Source organism: Megalobrama amblycephala, linkage group LG9 (genome assembly GCF_018812025.1).
Source record: "Megalobrama amblycephala isolate DHTTF-2021 linkage group LG9, ASM1881202v1, whole genome shotgun sequence".
Classification (NCBI taxonomy): Eukaryota; Metazoa; Chordata; class Actinopteri; order Cypriniformes; family Xenocyprididae; genus Megalobrama; species Megalobrama amblycephala.
The window spans coordinates 1188752-1207802 of record NC_063052.1 but is presented as its reverse complement, the minus strand read 5'-3'; the positions used below and the strand labels follow the sequence as shown (position 1 = coordinate 1207802).

The 19051-nt window shown below is 34.9% G+C and overlaps 1 protein-coding gene across 3 annotated transcripts in view; it reads right to left on the bottom strand.

The window, feature by feature from the left end:
• The window catches only part of sema4ab (sema domain, immunoglobulin domain (Ig), transmembrane domain (TM) and short cytoplasmic domain, (semaphorin) 4Ab), a 42245-nt gene that overhangs the window by 18895 nt on the left and 4299 nt on the right, over positions 1-19051 (bottom strand). For all 3 annotated transcript variants that reach the window (XM_048201099.1, XM_048201101.1, XM_048201100.1), the window contains exon 2: positions 8180-8429. In XM_048201099.1, the coding sequence (XP_048057056.1) occupies positions 8180-8273 (94 nt within the window). In that variant the 5' untranslated portion in view covers positions 8274-8429. The remainder of the gene's footprint in view (positions 1-8179; positions 8430-19051) is intronic.

The window sequence follows — 19051 nt, the reverse complement described above, 5'->3', positions numbered from 1 at the left end:
GAAAAATAGATGTCAGAACTGTGTGGATCCAACAAACTCCTTTCATTCACATTCTTCATTACAGAACGAAGAGAAAAAGAGGGGTGAGGTGGTGTTACGCAACTATTTCAGATCTGAAAAACTCCTGCCAATGCTTGCAGAAACACACCGCTATTTGGACCTTCATCGAGTGTTTGGAAAAGTGCCGACAGCAAGTATAGTGAGGTCATAAAGGAAGCTCTAAGACAAAGAAAGCTTATCAACTTCTAAGTCACATTAAAACATTAAAATCAACACATTTTTGCCCTAACCGCAGTTCTTATTCTGCTGAGAACACGTGAACAACTTCTCTGTTAGCTGTCATGACCCTGGGAAGAAAACACTCGGCTCCGTGGGGAGGCTAATCCTAAAGCTGAGCCGCAGCATACCAGCTGTCTTCTCCCAGCAGCCCTCTGAGCGAGAAGAACGTCAGCATTTCTTTTCCTCCTCCTTCTCCACCCTTTTCCACTATGTATCATTCACATGACAACTTCTGCGTAATCATAGCTTTTCTTAGGAATAAACAGCCCAACGTGCACCCGTAGATCTTCACAGAAATCTCTGCAGAATTGCACAGAATTCACACCTCCTGCCCCTGGGTGTCAAATAAGTTTGTTCATGTGATAAAATTTTCATTACTGTTTTTGTACCATGTTTAAAGATTTCAGACCACAGATTTCAGATAGAGTTAGTCGAGTAAATGCAGAAAATGTCTGCAAATTTGCAAAAAAAAAAAAAAAGGAACAAATAAGCCGATAAACAAAATAAGGTCATTAAAAATGTTCTAGCAAAAAGGGGGAAGGGGATGGAAGAGGAATTTTCAAGAAAATCTTGGCTTATTAGTAACACTTAATGGCAGTTTTAGCCTCATAACCATTTCACTAAAGTCCTATAATTCCTCATATGAGCTGCTTTCTTGTCTGTGAGGCCTGTAAAGAATGTGGATCTGACAGTCAGCACGCGGCTGTGAAATTATGCAACCCCAGGGTACATACTCTCAGTACAGACCAGAGAAACTAAAGCAGCGCTTCAGTTCATTTGTAAAGACCCAAAAGCTTGAAACCTCCTTGAGTATGTGGAAAAATCAAAGTCTTGAAACAGTAAATTCTCTCCAGACACTAAAAAAAACAAACACAGAGGTGCAGACTGCAGAGGAAGTTTGCTTGACTACCTACGCATGCTTCCTTATTCATGATAATGTAAAGTAAGACTTTATTTACGGCCAATTCACAGCGCAGACAGATGTCTAACAATGGCAACAGGCACTTCTTCGGGTTGTCAAATCAGTTTGTAACACCTGTTGGTGTGTGTTGCTGTTGGTCTGTGCTTGTTGTCACTGACTGAACATACTGAATCTGCGTTTGTCGGGTCTTGGAATGTCCAAGAAGGGACGTACTGTAATCTGGTGATTGTGCGCATTGGTCGTCTGTCAGTGCAGTGTGAATTGTCCTTAAAGGTGCTAAAGAGGTTCTTTCCGTCGACTGAGAAACCAAAGACTGTTAGCGAGTTTTTGAAATGAGCGCATGTGTAAGAACAACCCCCCTCCTTCACAGCTCAATTCGAGGGAACGCCTCCCAAAACTCGTGCACGAGTATTGGAACACGAGTGTTTACCACCGGCATTCGCTGTGTCGTGTTAGTGGATTCATTATGTCGGACTCACCGCAGGTAACTCATAATCTGCAGTTGTTACTCCTGTCTCCTGACAAAAACACTGCATGCGGCGCCTGTGGAGTGTGGAAAGTTACTGGAGCGCGCAGCTGCGCACGTCTCTCACAAGAAACGCCATGGCAGTGATTGACAAGCCAGAGGGCCAATCGTTTACACGATGATCGCGTAAACGATTGGCTGATGTTTTTAAGGCCCTACCTCGTGCACAGATGATGTATATTAATATTATTCCTTTCAGTGCACCTAATAAATAGTCTTTTATCAGTTAGTAAAGACAGTTTCAAGTAATATTGCAAAAATGTATAAAACAAAACATCCTCTTTAGCACCTTTAAAGTGCCCCTATATGCTTTTTCGAATATTACCTTTCATGCAACGTGTAATGTAGCTGTCTGTGAATGTAAAAGTTCTGCAAAGTTGTGAAGCCGGAAGTGCAAGATAAATAAAGATATTGTCTCTCAAAAGAAAGAGTCGACTCTGAACAGCCTGAACGAGACATCAGGAATTCGAATACCACTTCCGTGATGGCCCTCAAAAACTGAAGCTGCCTGGTTCGTGTACATGTCGAGAAGACGTTGTTTTTTGCTCTTCAAAAGCAAATTCTTTTTGCAAACACATCCAAAGGGTGAGGATATGAAGAGACAGCAGTTAAAATTACCACAGCAATACAACAGCAGTATAACCTGTTGATGATTAACTAACATTAATATAGATTAATAAATACTATAACACATGTATAGATTATTAACTAAAGTTAACTAATGGGACCTTATTGTAAAGTGTTAATCTTTATTTTAAATATATTTTAAACATACTTCACAACTTTCAGAACTTAAAAATTTGATCAACTCCCCAGAGTAAAAAGACTATTTACTGAAAGTAAGCAGCCAAAATGTCTGGTTCTGAGCATCTACTAACAGAATAATAGAGCATTAAAAAAATGCTCAAAAAACTAAATTATAACTATGGCTCTAAAATTTGATGCATTTAATATAAAACAAATTGAGCAAATTACCTCTAAAATGTCCACAACTTTCTAAATTATTGATGTAAATTTATCTTAATTAATCACTTTTAAATAAAAGGTACACTATGTAACTTTTGGCCCTCAAGTGGTTAAAAAACAAAACTGCATGCATTTTGCAGAAGAACATTGTTTTGGTTGTGCTTCGGCTCTGCGTGACTGTGCGGATGAATATGGTTATCCTACTGCTCATAACAGATTCACTACTAGGCTTGAGAGATATACCTACAGTAGTCAACATTTGAAGTGGATCAAAAAAGTTCATCAAAGTTGTCCTAAGAACTAAGCTGTCCTAAGAAGAAGGTTTTAGGACAAGTTTGATGAAAAGTTTTGATCCACTTCAAATGTTGACTACCGTAGTTTAGATGGAAAGGATCACAAGCTGACTAGCTGAAAACATTACTGTAGCTATACCTATATACAGAACTTCCTTGAAAATAAATACTGTACCAGTACAGCACTACAACAACCATTATGAAACTACCCTTCACAATGAACTCTGTTAGAGAGCTACATGGCAATTTATCTGTTCAGTAATGTACATTATTCACCTGTTGAGTAATAAAAAAAAAAAACATCTCAGAGTTGCTTTTACAACATTTAAAGTCAACCTTTCTAGCTCATTGTGACAACTAACCTATGCCACTTCCACACCATACCAAAGACTTTAGCTATACAAAGACAGTGCAATCATATTACTTATGAATGGAAGAAAGCGCAATGCACAATATGGCAGAATACGTCCCGCCTTCTAAATAAAAGAGCCAATCACGACTGGTTGCTAAAGAAACATTCAGTGTTCATGACTGCACATGAGCATCATTGGTGATTTCAAGTATGAAATTTAATTGTAAGCTTGGTCAACAGCTTTGGATAATTTGATGTTTCCACATTCAAATTCAAAGAGATGCCTAAAATAGCTGTCCGAGAGGCGTTTCAAAGATGGCCGCCGTGTGAAATGACTTGCCTTAAAAGGGACTTTGACCATAAACATGTCAATATGGCCTGAGCAACTTTTCTCTATTTACGGATATGACGAGACACACGTAAGCGAGTGACGCATGTACGTAATTTCCAGCGAAAACCATCCTGACAGGTCTAAAATATGAACACTTATAATAGGCTTACCATGTTTGATCAGGGTAAGAAAAACACATTTTGGAGGTAGGATTGATGATGTATTGACTCATTACTTAAATTTGTTAATTTTGAACAACAACAACAAAAAAAGTTACATAGTGTACCTTTAATTTTGCTTCAAAAAAATATAAGAATACAGAAAGAATATTGAAGCATCATATTACTAATTTATCAAACTACAACAAGGACAGCAGCAATTATAAGTTTGCGTATGTCATCATCAAATCAGGCTCAAACACCTGCATAAGTGTGATCTGACTCATTCTGGCATCCGCTGTAATTGGTACTGCTGGGAAACAGATACTCAGAGTCTGAGTTAAGCCCTGTAATCTTCACAAACTCACATTTAGTCATTTAACAAGGTGAGTGAGTGAACATTCACAGGTCAAATGACTGATACTGAATCAGCAAAGGTGATGTATCTGCATTGTACGTAGCACCGTCTCTCAATTGTTCAGATAAACAAGAAGATTATTGTAACTGATTTATGTGACTCTCACTGAAAAGCCATTTGCCAGGTCAGCCTGATTCTACCCTGCTTTGCCAACTCATGGACTGACCTCGTCTTATCAAATAACTGTGGTTCAGAGAACAAGGGCTTCCATTCATTAAAAAAAGAGAAACAAAATAACCACTTTCAGCTACATCAGCAGATTAATCTGCTTACTTTCTTGCTTCTCAAAAGTAGACAAATTTTATTTCCTTGTCTGTGACCTAAATTTATTACCCCCCCCCCCTTTTTTTTTTTTTTTTACCAAAAACAAACAACCAAAAAAAAACAATACTAAATCAATATAGTATATTTTTTATTTTATTTCATTTTTTTTACATTTTAGTTTACGTTCAAATATTTTTAATTTGAGAAATTAATAATTCAGCAAGGATGCATTAAACTAAAAGTGATCAGTTTAATATATATATGTTTTCAAGCTTGATAATAATATATGTTTAGAAAAGAGTTATTGCAAAAATTTTAATAATATTTCACAGTATTACTGTTTTACTATAAATATATATATTATTTCAAATAAATGCAGCCTTTTACAGACTGGTATATTCTTTTAGAAGTCATGGTTTTTTGGGGTTTTTTTTTGGCCTTAATCTTTTAGCTGATACGGTGGCAAATGTTGTATATGTTATACAAATGGCAATAAAGAATTTGAAATTAAAAATTCAAACAGTAATGTGCAGCAAAAATCATAATCACAATTATTTTTGGTCAATACTGAAATCACAATCATTTAACACAATAATTGGTTGGCGTTATGATCTTATTTTACGATACGATTTATGATATTTATAAATTTAAATATCAGTGAAATTTCACAATTAACGATACAACAAAAACTAATACTTTACTAGGTTAACTATATTGTAAGAAAAAGGTCCTCAAAATAAATGACACAAGACAAGTAAACAGTCAGCAGTTGTAAACTAATTACAAACAAATACAACAGAATGAAAATACAAATTAAATCAACAGTGTTTTCAGTTTTTCAGGAAGACGTATTAACAGTGGTATTCAGATAAGTAATAGCCTACAACCAAAAAAATAAAATACTACTAATAATAATAAACAAATGTAAAATAACACTGCCTATTATGCTGCATAGTCTTACAGAACTAAAATCGAAAATCAATTACAATTAACTGCACAGCCCTAGCAGCAATGCAAACAAATAAGAACAATATTCAAAAGAGTCACATCAATGACAACTTTATATGGCAATAAAGTTTGCTACAAGTTCCTAGGTTTTAAGAACTTGAGAGAAGAACCTTGTTTATGTAAGTGAGAGGTCACAGGAGAAATGAAACCTAATCTAGAAGTTTCAGAAACATTTCAAGAAGCCATTATAGGAGGTTTGCATCAAAGCTCCCATTGAGGTGAAGGACAGATGCTTCCTCATAAGAGAATCCAGGCAGGATCTTTCATTCCTATTACATTTTCTTTATTCAGGGCAATAAACATGATATACATGGAAAGATATTTGTTGTAATGATCTCTCTTTGCTTGTTATCTTTTCTTGTTAGTAAAAATAACTTTTTGATGCCCTGAAAGTTGTTATTTAAACATACACAAATGATTAAAGTAGAGAAACATTCTGTACAAACTGAATCTGTGCAGACTCCAAAAGTTGTGGTCTTTGTTGTGGACAATAACCTCTTAATAAAGTGAATAAATAATGTCTCAGAAATAATGTATTCTTGATCATTTTTAAATCTAATTTACTTTTTTTTATATTTCTACTCAAATAATAAACTAGTCACTCTAATTGAACTAATTAGACAATGATGATTATTATGACGTTATGACAGTCACATAATGCTTAAAGCAGTGCATTAAAAATATTATTTTTTCATAATAGCATTAATAATAATAAAAAAAAACAAATAACTTGCATATTGCATATATGCGAAAAATAAAAATACTAGCCGGCAGGTCTTTGGCACACTAGGACTTTGGCATAATCACAGCTAAGCATCTCATCTAATCAAAGTCTTTCAATAAGTACCTGTACCAGTCACTGCACTGCACAGCTAAACCAAGTCCACTAGGGTCATTCGACAACTGTGCAGGCCATTTCATTTGTCTTGGTTTTCATTTTAAACAACAACAAGCTTAATTCCCAGTACTTTGTCACACATTAATAAAAAGGTAATAATCAGCAACACTGACAATGTTACACTAATTTCATCATTCAACTGGAGAGTATTAAAAAAATGCTATCATTTACATAGCTCCAAAGTATTTATGATATTAATTAAAAGCTATTATAATTTGATTTTTTTTTTAAATACTCTTTTTAAGTGATATTTAATGAAATTGCAGCATGTTGACCCTATTATTTAGTGATTCATGTTTTGAAAACATTCATATTCGTGTCTAAAGCATTGACAAAAAATCTTATTTTTATTAAGCTTACTAAAAAAAAGCTTTTTTTTCAAACCCAATTTGAAGCAATGTTGTTATTGTTAACTAAAACTAAATCTAACTGAAATTTATTTGAAATAAAGCTGAAATAAACTAAATATTACATGAAAAACATAAAATACATAAGTTAGTTGCCAAAGCAACATTTCTAATTTGTGTAAGTACTAAAATTACTAAAACATAAATCATCATTAGTCAACTAGAAGAGGCTTAGTCGACCAAATATTTTTTTAGTCGGTTAGTCAGAAAGGAAAAATTTTAGGAGAAGTCACGCAGTCTACAGTATGTCGGGTAGACAATCAAAACATTCGCCTGTCATCCATCGACCTCAAATATGGCTTATCATTTGAAACATGTAAATATAGAAAACAAACTATAATGCGCTTTCTGCTTTCTTGGTCTCTGTGAAATGAGCATGTCAAAAAAATAGTGTTCAGGAAACAGCACTCTTGGTAGTATCATGTTATAAAAATAAAACCTTTTTACCGCAGTATGTTAACTGAGATTCTTTGTCTGCGCTGCGCTCATTTGTTTAGATTTCTCCTCGAGATGAGGCTGCGTGAGCCTCAACAGCGCAACATTGTTACCGTCAGTACATTATAGCACTTACATTATATATTATTGTCCCCTATCAATTGCCACTTACACTAACTGAAATAAAATCAGAATCATTCTTGAGTTTTGGTGATTCCCTAGTTATTTTTAATTTTTTTTTGCTATTGACGTTTTAATCAGGCTACTTGTCTGGTCAGGCAAGTAAAATTCTCTTTCACTTGCCCCTTCAAAAAATCCACTTATCCCAGACAAGCAGACAACGTTAATGTCGAGCCCTGATACGTGAGTGATTAGTCGACTAATCGCCTAAATGAACAATTACTAGTTGACTAGAAAAATCTTTAGTCGAGGGCAGCCCTAATAATATTTTTAAAAAAAAATACAAAAATACAAAAGCCCATAAAAAAGCTAGAATTTAAATTAATGTCAAAATACTAATAAATACTATAATACTTAGTATAAAATATTAAAATAACACTGATTTGAGGGACATTCATATTTTCATGCTATTACAAGATATTTACAAATACAATTATTTACAATTTACAATGTTGATATGATATCAACAATGGAGTACAGTACAGTATTCCAAGTATGTGTTTACGTATGTTTAACTCAGGTGGCACAGAGGTTAATCTCGCTATACTTGATTATGTAATTCAACTTAATTCACCTTCTGGTTTATTTATTTACCCTAAAAACAACTACAGGCAGAAGGTAAAGAGGACAACAGAAGGTCACGAGTTTCTTAAGCTATTCAAATAACTAATAGTATTTGAAAAACAACTTCTTGCTCTAAATTCAGTTCATAAATCTTCAAAAGTTTAAAAAAATGACTTACCCATGGGAAAAGAGAGGCGGGGGAGGACATGAGAATGACAGCTGAGGACAGTCAGAAGAGACAGACAGGCACAAAGTGACGCTGAATGCACCATCCTGTTGGAAAACCAGGAGGCCACGGAGTACAACAGATGAGCTAAATCCAAGACTGGTCTATCTGTCGCTGTCGGGTTCTGCGCTTGTCCTTTCAGCACTGAGTAGCCCACAAGGACACCACTTCAAACAGCCAAAAGAGTCTGCCGTCATCTCATCTGCTCAAAAAAATTAAGAACGTGTTAGAAATCGGAAGGCGAGTTCTTTAAGTCATCACTTCCTCTGAAGTCGCCTCTTCCTCTTTCAGAATTTTGCATAAGTTTAAGAAACACAGTCAAAGGACGACATGCATCAGCACATGATGTCTTCATTTGTGATTGGGGGAGCGGGATTTAAGTCCCATTTTTACATTCATATTTTGGAGAAAGAGACTGACTACCATGCAGAGAAAGTCTGTGTGCAAAGACAAAATGTAACTTGACCAGACTATCAGTGGTGTGGAAACTGGGCAATATGCTTTTTGCTAAGTACTGTTATTTTTTTTTCCATTTACTATGGCCTAGATATTAAAAATATTTAAATATATATATTATTATTGTAAGAACTTTACAGTGATTCAACTGGGCGCAATTGTTGCTTGAGAGCAAACATGGAGTGGGGTTTCTCCCATCACTGAGTGTAGAGCAGGAAATGGAAAACTGAAATGGAGTGGATGAATTTTTTTAAGATAAATAACATTGAGTCATGTCTAATGACTATATGATGGAAATCCCTGTGACCCAAAAACAGAAACATGGTGACTAGTGTCTTGTGCTTGGGCAACCATGATTTACTAAACACTTGTTGATGTGGACTACTCTCTTGGCCATCAAAAGAAAAAAAGAAGAAGCAGTTTTCAGTTTGATTTACGTAAAACAATACCTTACATTAAGCTCACAGGTAAAAAGATTGTATAAAGTAAAGTTTATTTTTTAAATTCTGAATAAACAAGTTTTACCCAAGCAAAACTCACCAATGATGCAGGGATGTTGCTATGAAGTTGCTATGGTTATCTTAATGTTTTTATTTTTGTATTTTTTTAGCAATGGGCATGTTATGTTGTTATTGGGGTGTTATGGTCTCTATAATATTCTGATTTTAAGATAAAGCTTGGGTACATCCTATTTTTTTCTCCCGATTTTAATCATCTGCCTGTTGAAAATTACAAGTCTGTACATGCAACACACAAGTCACTTACATAAATAACAGACCTCTCCAAAACCAGCTGCACGATCTGAGGTATTATTCATGTACGCACTACACAGCACAAATGGTGAGTTACATGAAAAAGTTTAAAACAAGCAATCAGTGGCGTAGTCTAGTTTTTTGTAGTGAGTATACTGTGATTTTTCCCGTCCCAGAGCGACACCACAATCACTAATGCATATAGAATTGTAACGAACGTAGGACATGACAGACTCACTTAAACAGGTTAGTCTTCTTTATTAAGGTGAGCACCTGTTTGGACGATGCTCCTGCCTCCAGACAGCGAACATACTTCTGGAACATTTTCCCCAGAACCCCGCAAAAACATCACCACGCAGGCTCTTCCTTCAGAAGAACACCCCACCCCTTTAATCCCCACACAAGCCGAACACATAACACAGGAAAAGAACATACATGCACTTAGATTATATCTGAATAGAACATAAAACACTCTTTAGACTTACTAAACTAAGTTATAATAGGCCTACTAACTTTAAAATTATTTCTACTCCAATTCATTTTTTGAAATATAAACTTTTAAATGGTGGCTGTCAACTTGACGGATTTATTCAAACATGCATTATAGGCTATTGAAGAACATTAAAAAATATAATTAATGATGCATATACTCCGTTTTGCATCGTGCCTAACAATGCCCTTCAGCCGTGACTTATTCATAATACAGCAAACCCTTTTGTACCTTATTGCTTACTTAAATGCTCCTCTCTAGAGTTAATTTTTCTAGCTGACTAACGAGTTTATGGTCACTGAAAATGTTTGTTCTGAGGTAAATGTGATTGTGGTTTTTACAAGCTGTTATTTTGACGTCTTTCCACAGTTGAAACACTGATTCAGCAATTACACAAGACATGATACGAATTTCGTTAAGTTGTACTATCTTTTAACATACCTTGAGATGTTCATTCATGTTTATTTCACGCTGTAACTGGTATTAAAGCAGAGGAGAGGATCAGTTCACGCGCACTTCACGCTGCCGCTTCTCTTGAACTACAGCAATCTGTCACTACACATTAAAGAGCCCCGAAACTGTATTTATGTTCTATTATTTCAAAGTAAAATGGGCAGAATTTAAAATATGAGACTTTGTTTCATGTCAAAAGCAACAAACTACAAAGGTTATTGTGATTTATTGGATAGTTACGTATGCATATCTACACCACTACAAGCAATATTAAAGGTGCCATCGAACGTTTTTTTTTTTTACAAGATGTAATATAAGTCTAAGGTGTCCCCTGAATGTGTCTGTGAAGTTTCAGCTCAAAATACCCCATAGATTTTTTTAAATACATTTTTTTAACTGCCTATTTTGGGGCATCATTAACTATGCACCGTTTCATGCTGCGGCCCCTTTAAATTGCGCGCTCCCTGCCCCCTCTGAGCTGTCGACTATAATACAGTGCATTTACAAAGTTCACACAGCTAATATAACCCTCAAATGGATCTTTACAAGATGTTCGTCATGCATGCTGCACGCATACATCGATTCCTGTGAGTATAGTATTTATTTGGATGTTTACATTTGATTCTGAATGAGTTTGATAGTAGCTAGGCTGCAGCTAACGGGCTAAAGCTAACATTACACACTGTTGGAGAGATTTATAAAGAATGAAGATGTGTTTATGAATTATACAGACTGCAAATGTTTAAAGATGAAAATAGCGACGGCTCTTGTCTCCGTGAATACAGTAATAAACGATAGTAACTTTGACCACATTTAACAGTACATTAGCAACATGCTAACGAAACATTTAGAAAGACAATTTACAAATATCACTAAAAATATCATGTAATCATGGATCATGTCAGTTATTATTGCTCCATCTGCCATTTTTTCACTGTTGTCCTTGCTTGCTTACCTAGTCTGTTGATTCAGTTGTGCACATCCAGACGTCCTGCCCTTGTCTAATGCTTTGAACATGAGCTGGCATATGCAAATATTGGGGGCGTACACCTCGACTGTTATGTAACAGTCGGTGTTATGTTGAGATTCGGAGGTCTTTTAAACAAATGAGATTTATATAAGAAGGAGGAAACAATGGTGTTTGAGACTCACAGTATGTCATTTCCGTGTACTGAACTCTTGTTATTTAACTATGCCGAGGAAAATTCAATTTTTAATTCTAGGGCACCTTTAATAGAGTTTGAGCCAAAGTAGTAGTGATGCTTAGCAGGTGTCCTTCACTAGTTGAGTCTTAGGGTGTAACTGAACAGTAAATTAGTTTACAATATATACAGCACTAACCCTGCACAAGCAACAAGACTTGAGGGATACTTGTTTCTCCTGATCACAATACACCGTTCAACCTTATTTTCTGCACACTACTTCGCCAGTCATCAATATACAAACCCAAATTACTCATTCATAATTTCACATGTTCGCACTTACATAAACCAAATATAGTATAGAACATGCGTATTAGATGTGCAGTCCGAGGGGAGGGCTTTAGGTAGTGTGATTAGAAGAGATTTGTAAGCCTTTCCATCCTTTTATATCCGGCCAGTGGCATTAATCGGAATGACCATATAAGAATGCCCCAAGCATTAGTTCCTTAAAAAGTCAATGAAGTAGTACCAACGACGGTAGTTTCAGTTAGTCACTTCCGACTTGAATCATGTCACAGCACCAGATCATAAGAAAACAGTGTGACAGCCGTATAAGACAGGACTTTTTAAACATTTTTGTTGCAAAGGACCACCTTGCAGGAGACCCCCTTCCTAAAATGTAAAAATTAACTACATGTACATATTTTGATTTATCAATTTATACTCTTTGAGAAAAATACTAAGCATAATATTATAAAAACATTGTTTATTTACTATTTTTACTTTTCCATTTGGATGGAGATTTGAAACTAAAGCAGTGTTGGATATTCCAGTGTTGATCCACCACATGTGACACTCAGCTGTCTAACAGTGCAATGGGATTTCAACATATATAGTAATGGAAGTCAGTCATATCTTGACTTCTATCATGTGACAGCAAACGATGAATATTACAACAGTGGCATTCACATCTGATTAAGCATAATGTTATCGTGACAGTTAGTAATCCATTGTTTGAGAGCGGTCAGATCATGAGTGCTTCACAATCTACTGAGGAGTGTGAAATTACAGTAAGGCCTCTAGTGTGACAGAATTACACAGAAGCTCTACAAGGGTTCCTGTTTTGTGCTATCCCATTCATCTCAATGGCAGTTGTTTGGCTGGCACAGGATTTGAAATTCTACCATCTTTACTCATTTGGGGCCAATCACCTGAGCTGTTAAACACGGGTGATTAATAGGGGTGTGACGAGACAGGTATCTCACGAGACGAGACGAGACAAGATTTTTACACACTATTTTTTAAGAAATCCTCAATGGCGAAATACATGACTAGAAAAAATATTCTGCAGGTGTATTTGAAATGTTTTAACTAATCATCTTGTAATGAATGTCATTTCAGCTCTACTTTCTGTGAATTATCATATGCAGTAAATGACGACAATATTCAAGTACTGTAAAAGGTTTTGTCACTAACTCAACTGACTGACTTCTCTTCTGTATGATTTCAGTTTCTTCAGGCCTTACTGTACATGATTTATGAGCTTCAACAACTTTTGACCTACTAACTGAACTCCTTTCCACAAACTGATCATAGAAATAAAAACAGTATAAATAAAAATGTTAACACTTTACAATAAGGTCACATTTATTAACATTAATGTATTAACCAACATCAACTAACAATGAGCAATATATTTGCTACAGTATTTATTAATCTAACATGTTAATGTTAGTTAATAAAAATAGTCATTCATTGCTAGTTCATGATAGTTCACAGTGCATTAACTAATGTTAACAAATTAAACTTTATTGTTTGTGCTTAATAAGATTAAGAGAAAACTGTTATTCAATTTTTTGGTGACACTTTGCAATAAGTGCAACCATAATCGCACTCTCTCAATATTCAAAGTGCAAATGAGACCAAATGTTTCTTTGATACAGAGCTAAGAGGTTACAACTACACTGTCCAGCCTAAAATAGCTTTCATATTGAGAGATATTTGCATTCATCAGGGAGCCGCTTTCAAAATGCGGGGTATTGAAAGCGCGTTTGAATGCGCGCTTGCGTTTACTTTCACTTTCACGATCGCGCGTAACTCTGTAAATATGGAGCGGCGGCGACCGTTATCCAACTGAATTAAATGTTTTTTATTTAAATACAATGACAGTGGAGGCGTAATGTAAACGTAGCGGTGGCATATTCTTTCCTAATCATCCTAACACTCTGTCATGGCAATATCACGAGACTACTTTTCGCTTCGACGAGAAATCTTGTCACATTTTAGTATCACGAGATCTCGTCACACCCCTAGTGATTAATTATTTTAGAGCAATAATTATTTTATTTATTTTAAAGCCACTATTATTTTAGAGCTATTATTTTAGAGAAAACGGCATCATGACAACGCTAAGCGGCATCATAAGAACACAAAGTCCATCACTACCAGTTAGAAAGTATCCTGAGTTTTGATGTGATAGGCAGTAGAAAGGAAAATATAAATAGAACGTTTTTTGGCAAAAAATGGAAGGATAGAGTCCAAACAAAATTTAAGAATTTAATTTTGAACAATAAAACCAAATCTGAATTCAGAATGTGGCTTATTTATATATATAAATAATAACATGTAGGTTTAAACTTCTCTTAATTACTCATAAAAATCAACTCAGCTTTGCGTTTTTGTCATTCAGACACATTCCCCTGGCCACGGAATTGAGACTAGCCTGGAATATTCCCACTTAAAGGATTAGTTCACTTTCAAATGAAAATGACCCCAAGCTTTACTCACCCTCAAGCCATCCTAGGTGTATATGACTTTCTTCTTTCTGATGAAGCTGTTTTTGAACAAAGCAACACGTGACATCAAGGGGTCAGAGTAAACAAAAGATGGAGCTGACTCTTTCATCTCTATCTTTTGTGTATTCTGACCCTTGACATCACAAGTGTTGATTCTGTCCAAAAATGTAACGATATTTAACACGCAACATGAGTGTGAGCATAAGAGTGGTTTTGACACGGAATACCGCAACGAGTGTTGCAACACTCACAATGCTGATCACAGTTCATATACAGAGCAAAGCAAGGGTGTTTTAATATTTTTATGGACATATTTCATATACCCTATTGCAGGGATTCTCAACTCTGGCCCTCAAGCTCCATTTTCCAGCAGAGTTTACCCCAACCTTGATCAAACTCACCTGCCTATAACTTTCTAGTAACCCTTAGACATTGATTAGATTGTTCAGGTGTGTTTTATTAGGGTTGGAGCACAACTCTGGAGGAAAGTAGACCTCAAGAGCCAAACATGAACCAGCACCATGTTGTGCACATACAGTCCAGTCCAAAAGTTTGGAACCACTACGATTTTTAATGTTTTTAAAAGAAGTTTCGTCTGATCACCAAGGCTACATTTATTTAATTAAAAATACAGTAAAAAACAGTAATATTGTGAAATATTATTACAATTTAAAATAACTGTGTACTATTTAAATATATTTGACAAAGTAATTTATTCCTGTGATGCAAAGCTGAATTTTCAGCATCGTTATCCAGTCTTCAGTGTCACATGATCCTTCAGAAATCATTCTAATATGCTGATTTGCTGCTCAATAAACATTTATGATTATTTTCAATGTTGAAAACAGTTGTGTACTTTTTTTTTCAGGATTCCTTGATGAATAGAAAGTTCAAAAGAACAGCATTTATCTGAAATACAAAGCTTCTGTAGCATTATACACTACCGTTCAAAAGTTTGGGGTCAGTAAGAATTTTTATTTTTATTTTTTTGAAAAGAAATTAAAGAAATTAATACTTTTATTCAGCAAGGATGCATTAAATCAATCAAAAGTGGCGGTAAAGACATTTATAATGTTACAAAAGATTAGATTTCAGATAAACACTGTTCTTTTGAACTTTCTATTCATCAAATAATCCTGAAAAAAAATATTGTACACAAATATTTTGTACAATTGTACACATTAAATGTTTCTTGAGCAGCAGATCAGCATATTAGAATGATTTCTGAAGGATCATGTGACACTGAAGACTGGAGTAATGATGCTGAAAATTCAGCTTTGCCATCACAGGAATAAATTACTTTGTGAAATATATTCAAATAAAAAACAGTTATTTTAAATTGTAATAATATTTCACAATATTACTGTTTTTTACTGTATTTTTAGTTAAATAAATGTAGCCTTGGTGAGCAGACGAAACTTCTTTTAAAAACATTAAAAATCTTAGTGGTTCCAAACTTTTGGACTGTACTGTATTCTGATGTAGTGTGATCCAGGCAGACAAAAAAATTGTGATGTGCAAACAGAATTCGAGTATAAAGATTAACACAGTTTAATAAATTATAGATACATTTTTGCAGTATCTCACAATCAATAAATTATTACAAAAAGAATAAAAAAAAGTTGCAACAGTAAATAAAATGAGAACATATATATTTCTCCAAGGTACTACCTCTGATGTGTGACTAGTGAGTATCAAGTATTTCTTTCTCAATTGATGAAATTTGAAGAAAAGATGCGGGATAAACTTGATGAACTATTGTAGTTTTGATATCTTTTAACAAGTGATCACTACCGAGGCAGCCCTTAAGCATCTGTTCATGAACTGATCTTAGCAGAAATATAACCACAAAACACAGAAAGAGGGAACCTTTTGCACAAGTCACAGTCACACTTTCACCGAAACAGGCTCAGACATAAACAATAGACAATAAGCTTAAATGTGGAATAAGCATGCAAACTCAAGAATACATATATATGTTAAAAAAACAAATAGGATAAATAATTATAAATAAAATAAATGAAATAATATAAATTATTATAAGGTAAATGATTAACTGATACTTAAATATGAAGAGTAATATGATGGCTATATCTGATTTCTTTTTTTCTACATACACGTAGATGCAACTGCAAATAACTGCACTGTTACGGCAATACATCTGATCATGAACACAATGACGTGACTGATTATTCAGAAGACAATGTAAACTGAAAATTCAAAGCAGAACGGCTAAAAAAGTAAACGCCTTCATTCTTTCTGTGTTAAATTGGTATGTGACATTTGTTCAGAGACTGATGTGCTAGTAAACTAAATGATAATAGTATTAATCTTTTAAATGTTCTTCCTTATTTTTCACATAATAGCTCTAGAAAGCTATAATGCTTATTTTCTAAGAATGATTTATCAAAACGTATTTTATTGTCTCCCCTCTTCTCACTTCACTCCCACTAAGGGCTGGGCGATAAAACAATAACGATAATTACGCACTAGCATTTATGCACTATGCAAATAATGCTGCAAATGCGTGTTGCAGACCTTTGCACTGGTGACAGTAACATGCATACATTTTTTTTTTTATTAAGCTATAACAGTTTTTCTGTATTTGTATTATACTAAATGTCTTTAGGCAACTGTTTTACATAAATACCATAAAAACAAAATGTTGTGGTTAACATGATCTAAATCCTATGAAAGAACAAGTTTTACCCTGTAAAATTTTACTCTGTGAAAATGAGGTTGTCTAACTTTTTTTTATACAACTTTCACTCAGAAGCAAAACCAGCCTTTAAAATTTATCATAATTATCATAATTATTGACTGATATGAAAAATTTGATCATGATAGTTATTTTTTGGGCTGTATCGCCCAGCCTTACTCCCACTTTTTTTTAACACAGAGATTGTTTGTTGAGCCAAGGGCAGGATCAGACTGGTACAAAAGTATCTACACCACAGTCAAATTAGGGACAGTTTTGACGTTTTTTTCTGGTAACAAGGAATGTCCTTACAAGCAGTACATTTTTCAAATTTTTTAATTTTTCAATTTCAGCTATTGTAATCACAAATTTGCTTAACTCCCCAACTTTAACCAAGAAATTAACCAATAATTTATACTCAGGGCATCTATAAATCTGACACTCTACTGCTGTTATAAGCAAACTGGGCCTCATATTTTCTAGGCACTATTTATAAGAAACTTGCAATGTAACATAGGATGCAATCATAAGGTACAGTCAGCTTAATATAAAATGCATATTCATTAGAGAATTGAAGTCAGCTCAACAGCCAATGACACGTGCAGGAAATGCCTTCAGCTACTTGATAAATAATACACAGCCTCCACGTCAAAACGTTCGTGTCAGGACTGTCTGAAAGATAACACCTCTAGTGTAGGAAGTCACGCAACCCTGATGTAAACACAACAAACCTTACATCACAACCTGCCAGGCCTTTCCATACATGGCCATAAACATTCAGAGACATGTCTGTCATACTATACAGACTCTAGATTACAAGCTTCAGGTGCAGAAATGCACACATGTGTACTACTTGAGTCAGATCGAAAACTACAGAGTCAAAAAGAGACTTCATTTAACTGAGTGTGTTCCTCTTCTTGTTTACTGTAAGATCAGTTGGCACTTTTCATATCCGTATGTGGTTCAAAAACCACAAAGGAGATGTAGCCACTCACCCATTACTTGAAGATTTTGTTTTCACATTTTGTAAACTTCCCATATAGTTCCTTTTAAAAACACTGATTTGAAATCTGCTGATATTCATGAATCAACATAATTGCCAATCTAATGTGACATTTTTCTGTTACATTTAATTCTGCCCCAAGAAACAAACAGCTTTTTCATATTTATATACACTTTACATTAAGGTCTCATTTGTTAACATTAGTTCATGTATTAACTAACATGAAGTAACAATGAACAATACATTTGTTACAGTATTTATTATTCTTTGTTAATGTTAGTTAATAAAAATACAGTAGTTTATTCTTAGTTCACGTTAACTAAAGTAGTTAACTAATGACACCGTATTGTAAAGCGTACCAAAAAATGTCTAGCTGACAATAGAGGCTTTCGCACTGGAGGAACCTCCTCATAGTTCCTTGGCTGAAGTACCCGGATTTTGCCATGTTTGCACCACAGAACCTAGGAACGATTTTAGCTCTGGCAACTTCTTTTTGGGAAACTAAATTACCTCCTACTTCAGAGTAGGGTCTAAGCCAGCACTATAGGAACTATCAATGACACAAGTGTACGTTGATTGGTCAAATGCATGTCAAACAACGGCATTTTTAAAAAGCTGTAAACATAATTACTTCACAAACATAGAAAACAGCGATAACTGCATTTACCTGTTGTCTGCAGGGTTGTGTTCTTTTCTCTGCCTCAATGATATGTAATTACTGAAAGTTGCCATAGGAGATTTCGTCTCTTAGCCCCACTTTTTGATCTTTCAGTCACATAAATTATGCGTTTACATTCCATCTACGTTATCATGAAACCCACGGCACACAACAAACACATCTCCGATCATGGCATCCTCCATTCACCGGTTTTTAGCATTTGTATGCTGTGCTTAAAGACGCCGCTGTTGGCCGCTTCAGAGTTCCTATTCCTGGTGCGAATGCAACCAGGAACATGGTCCACTGGAGAAATACATTTTCGGGGAACTATCCTAGTGGCGAGTTTCTATAACTTAACTACTAGAACTATTCGGTGC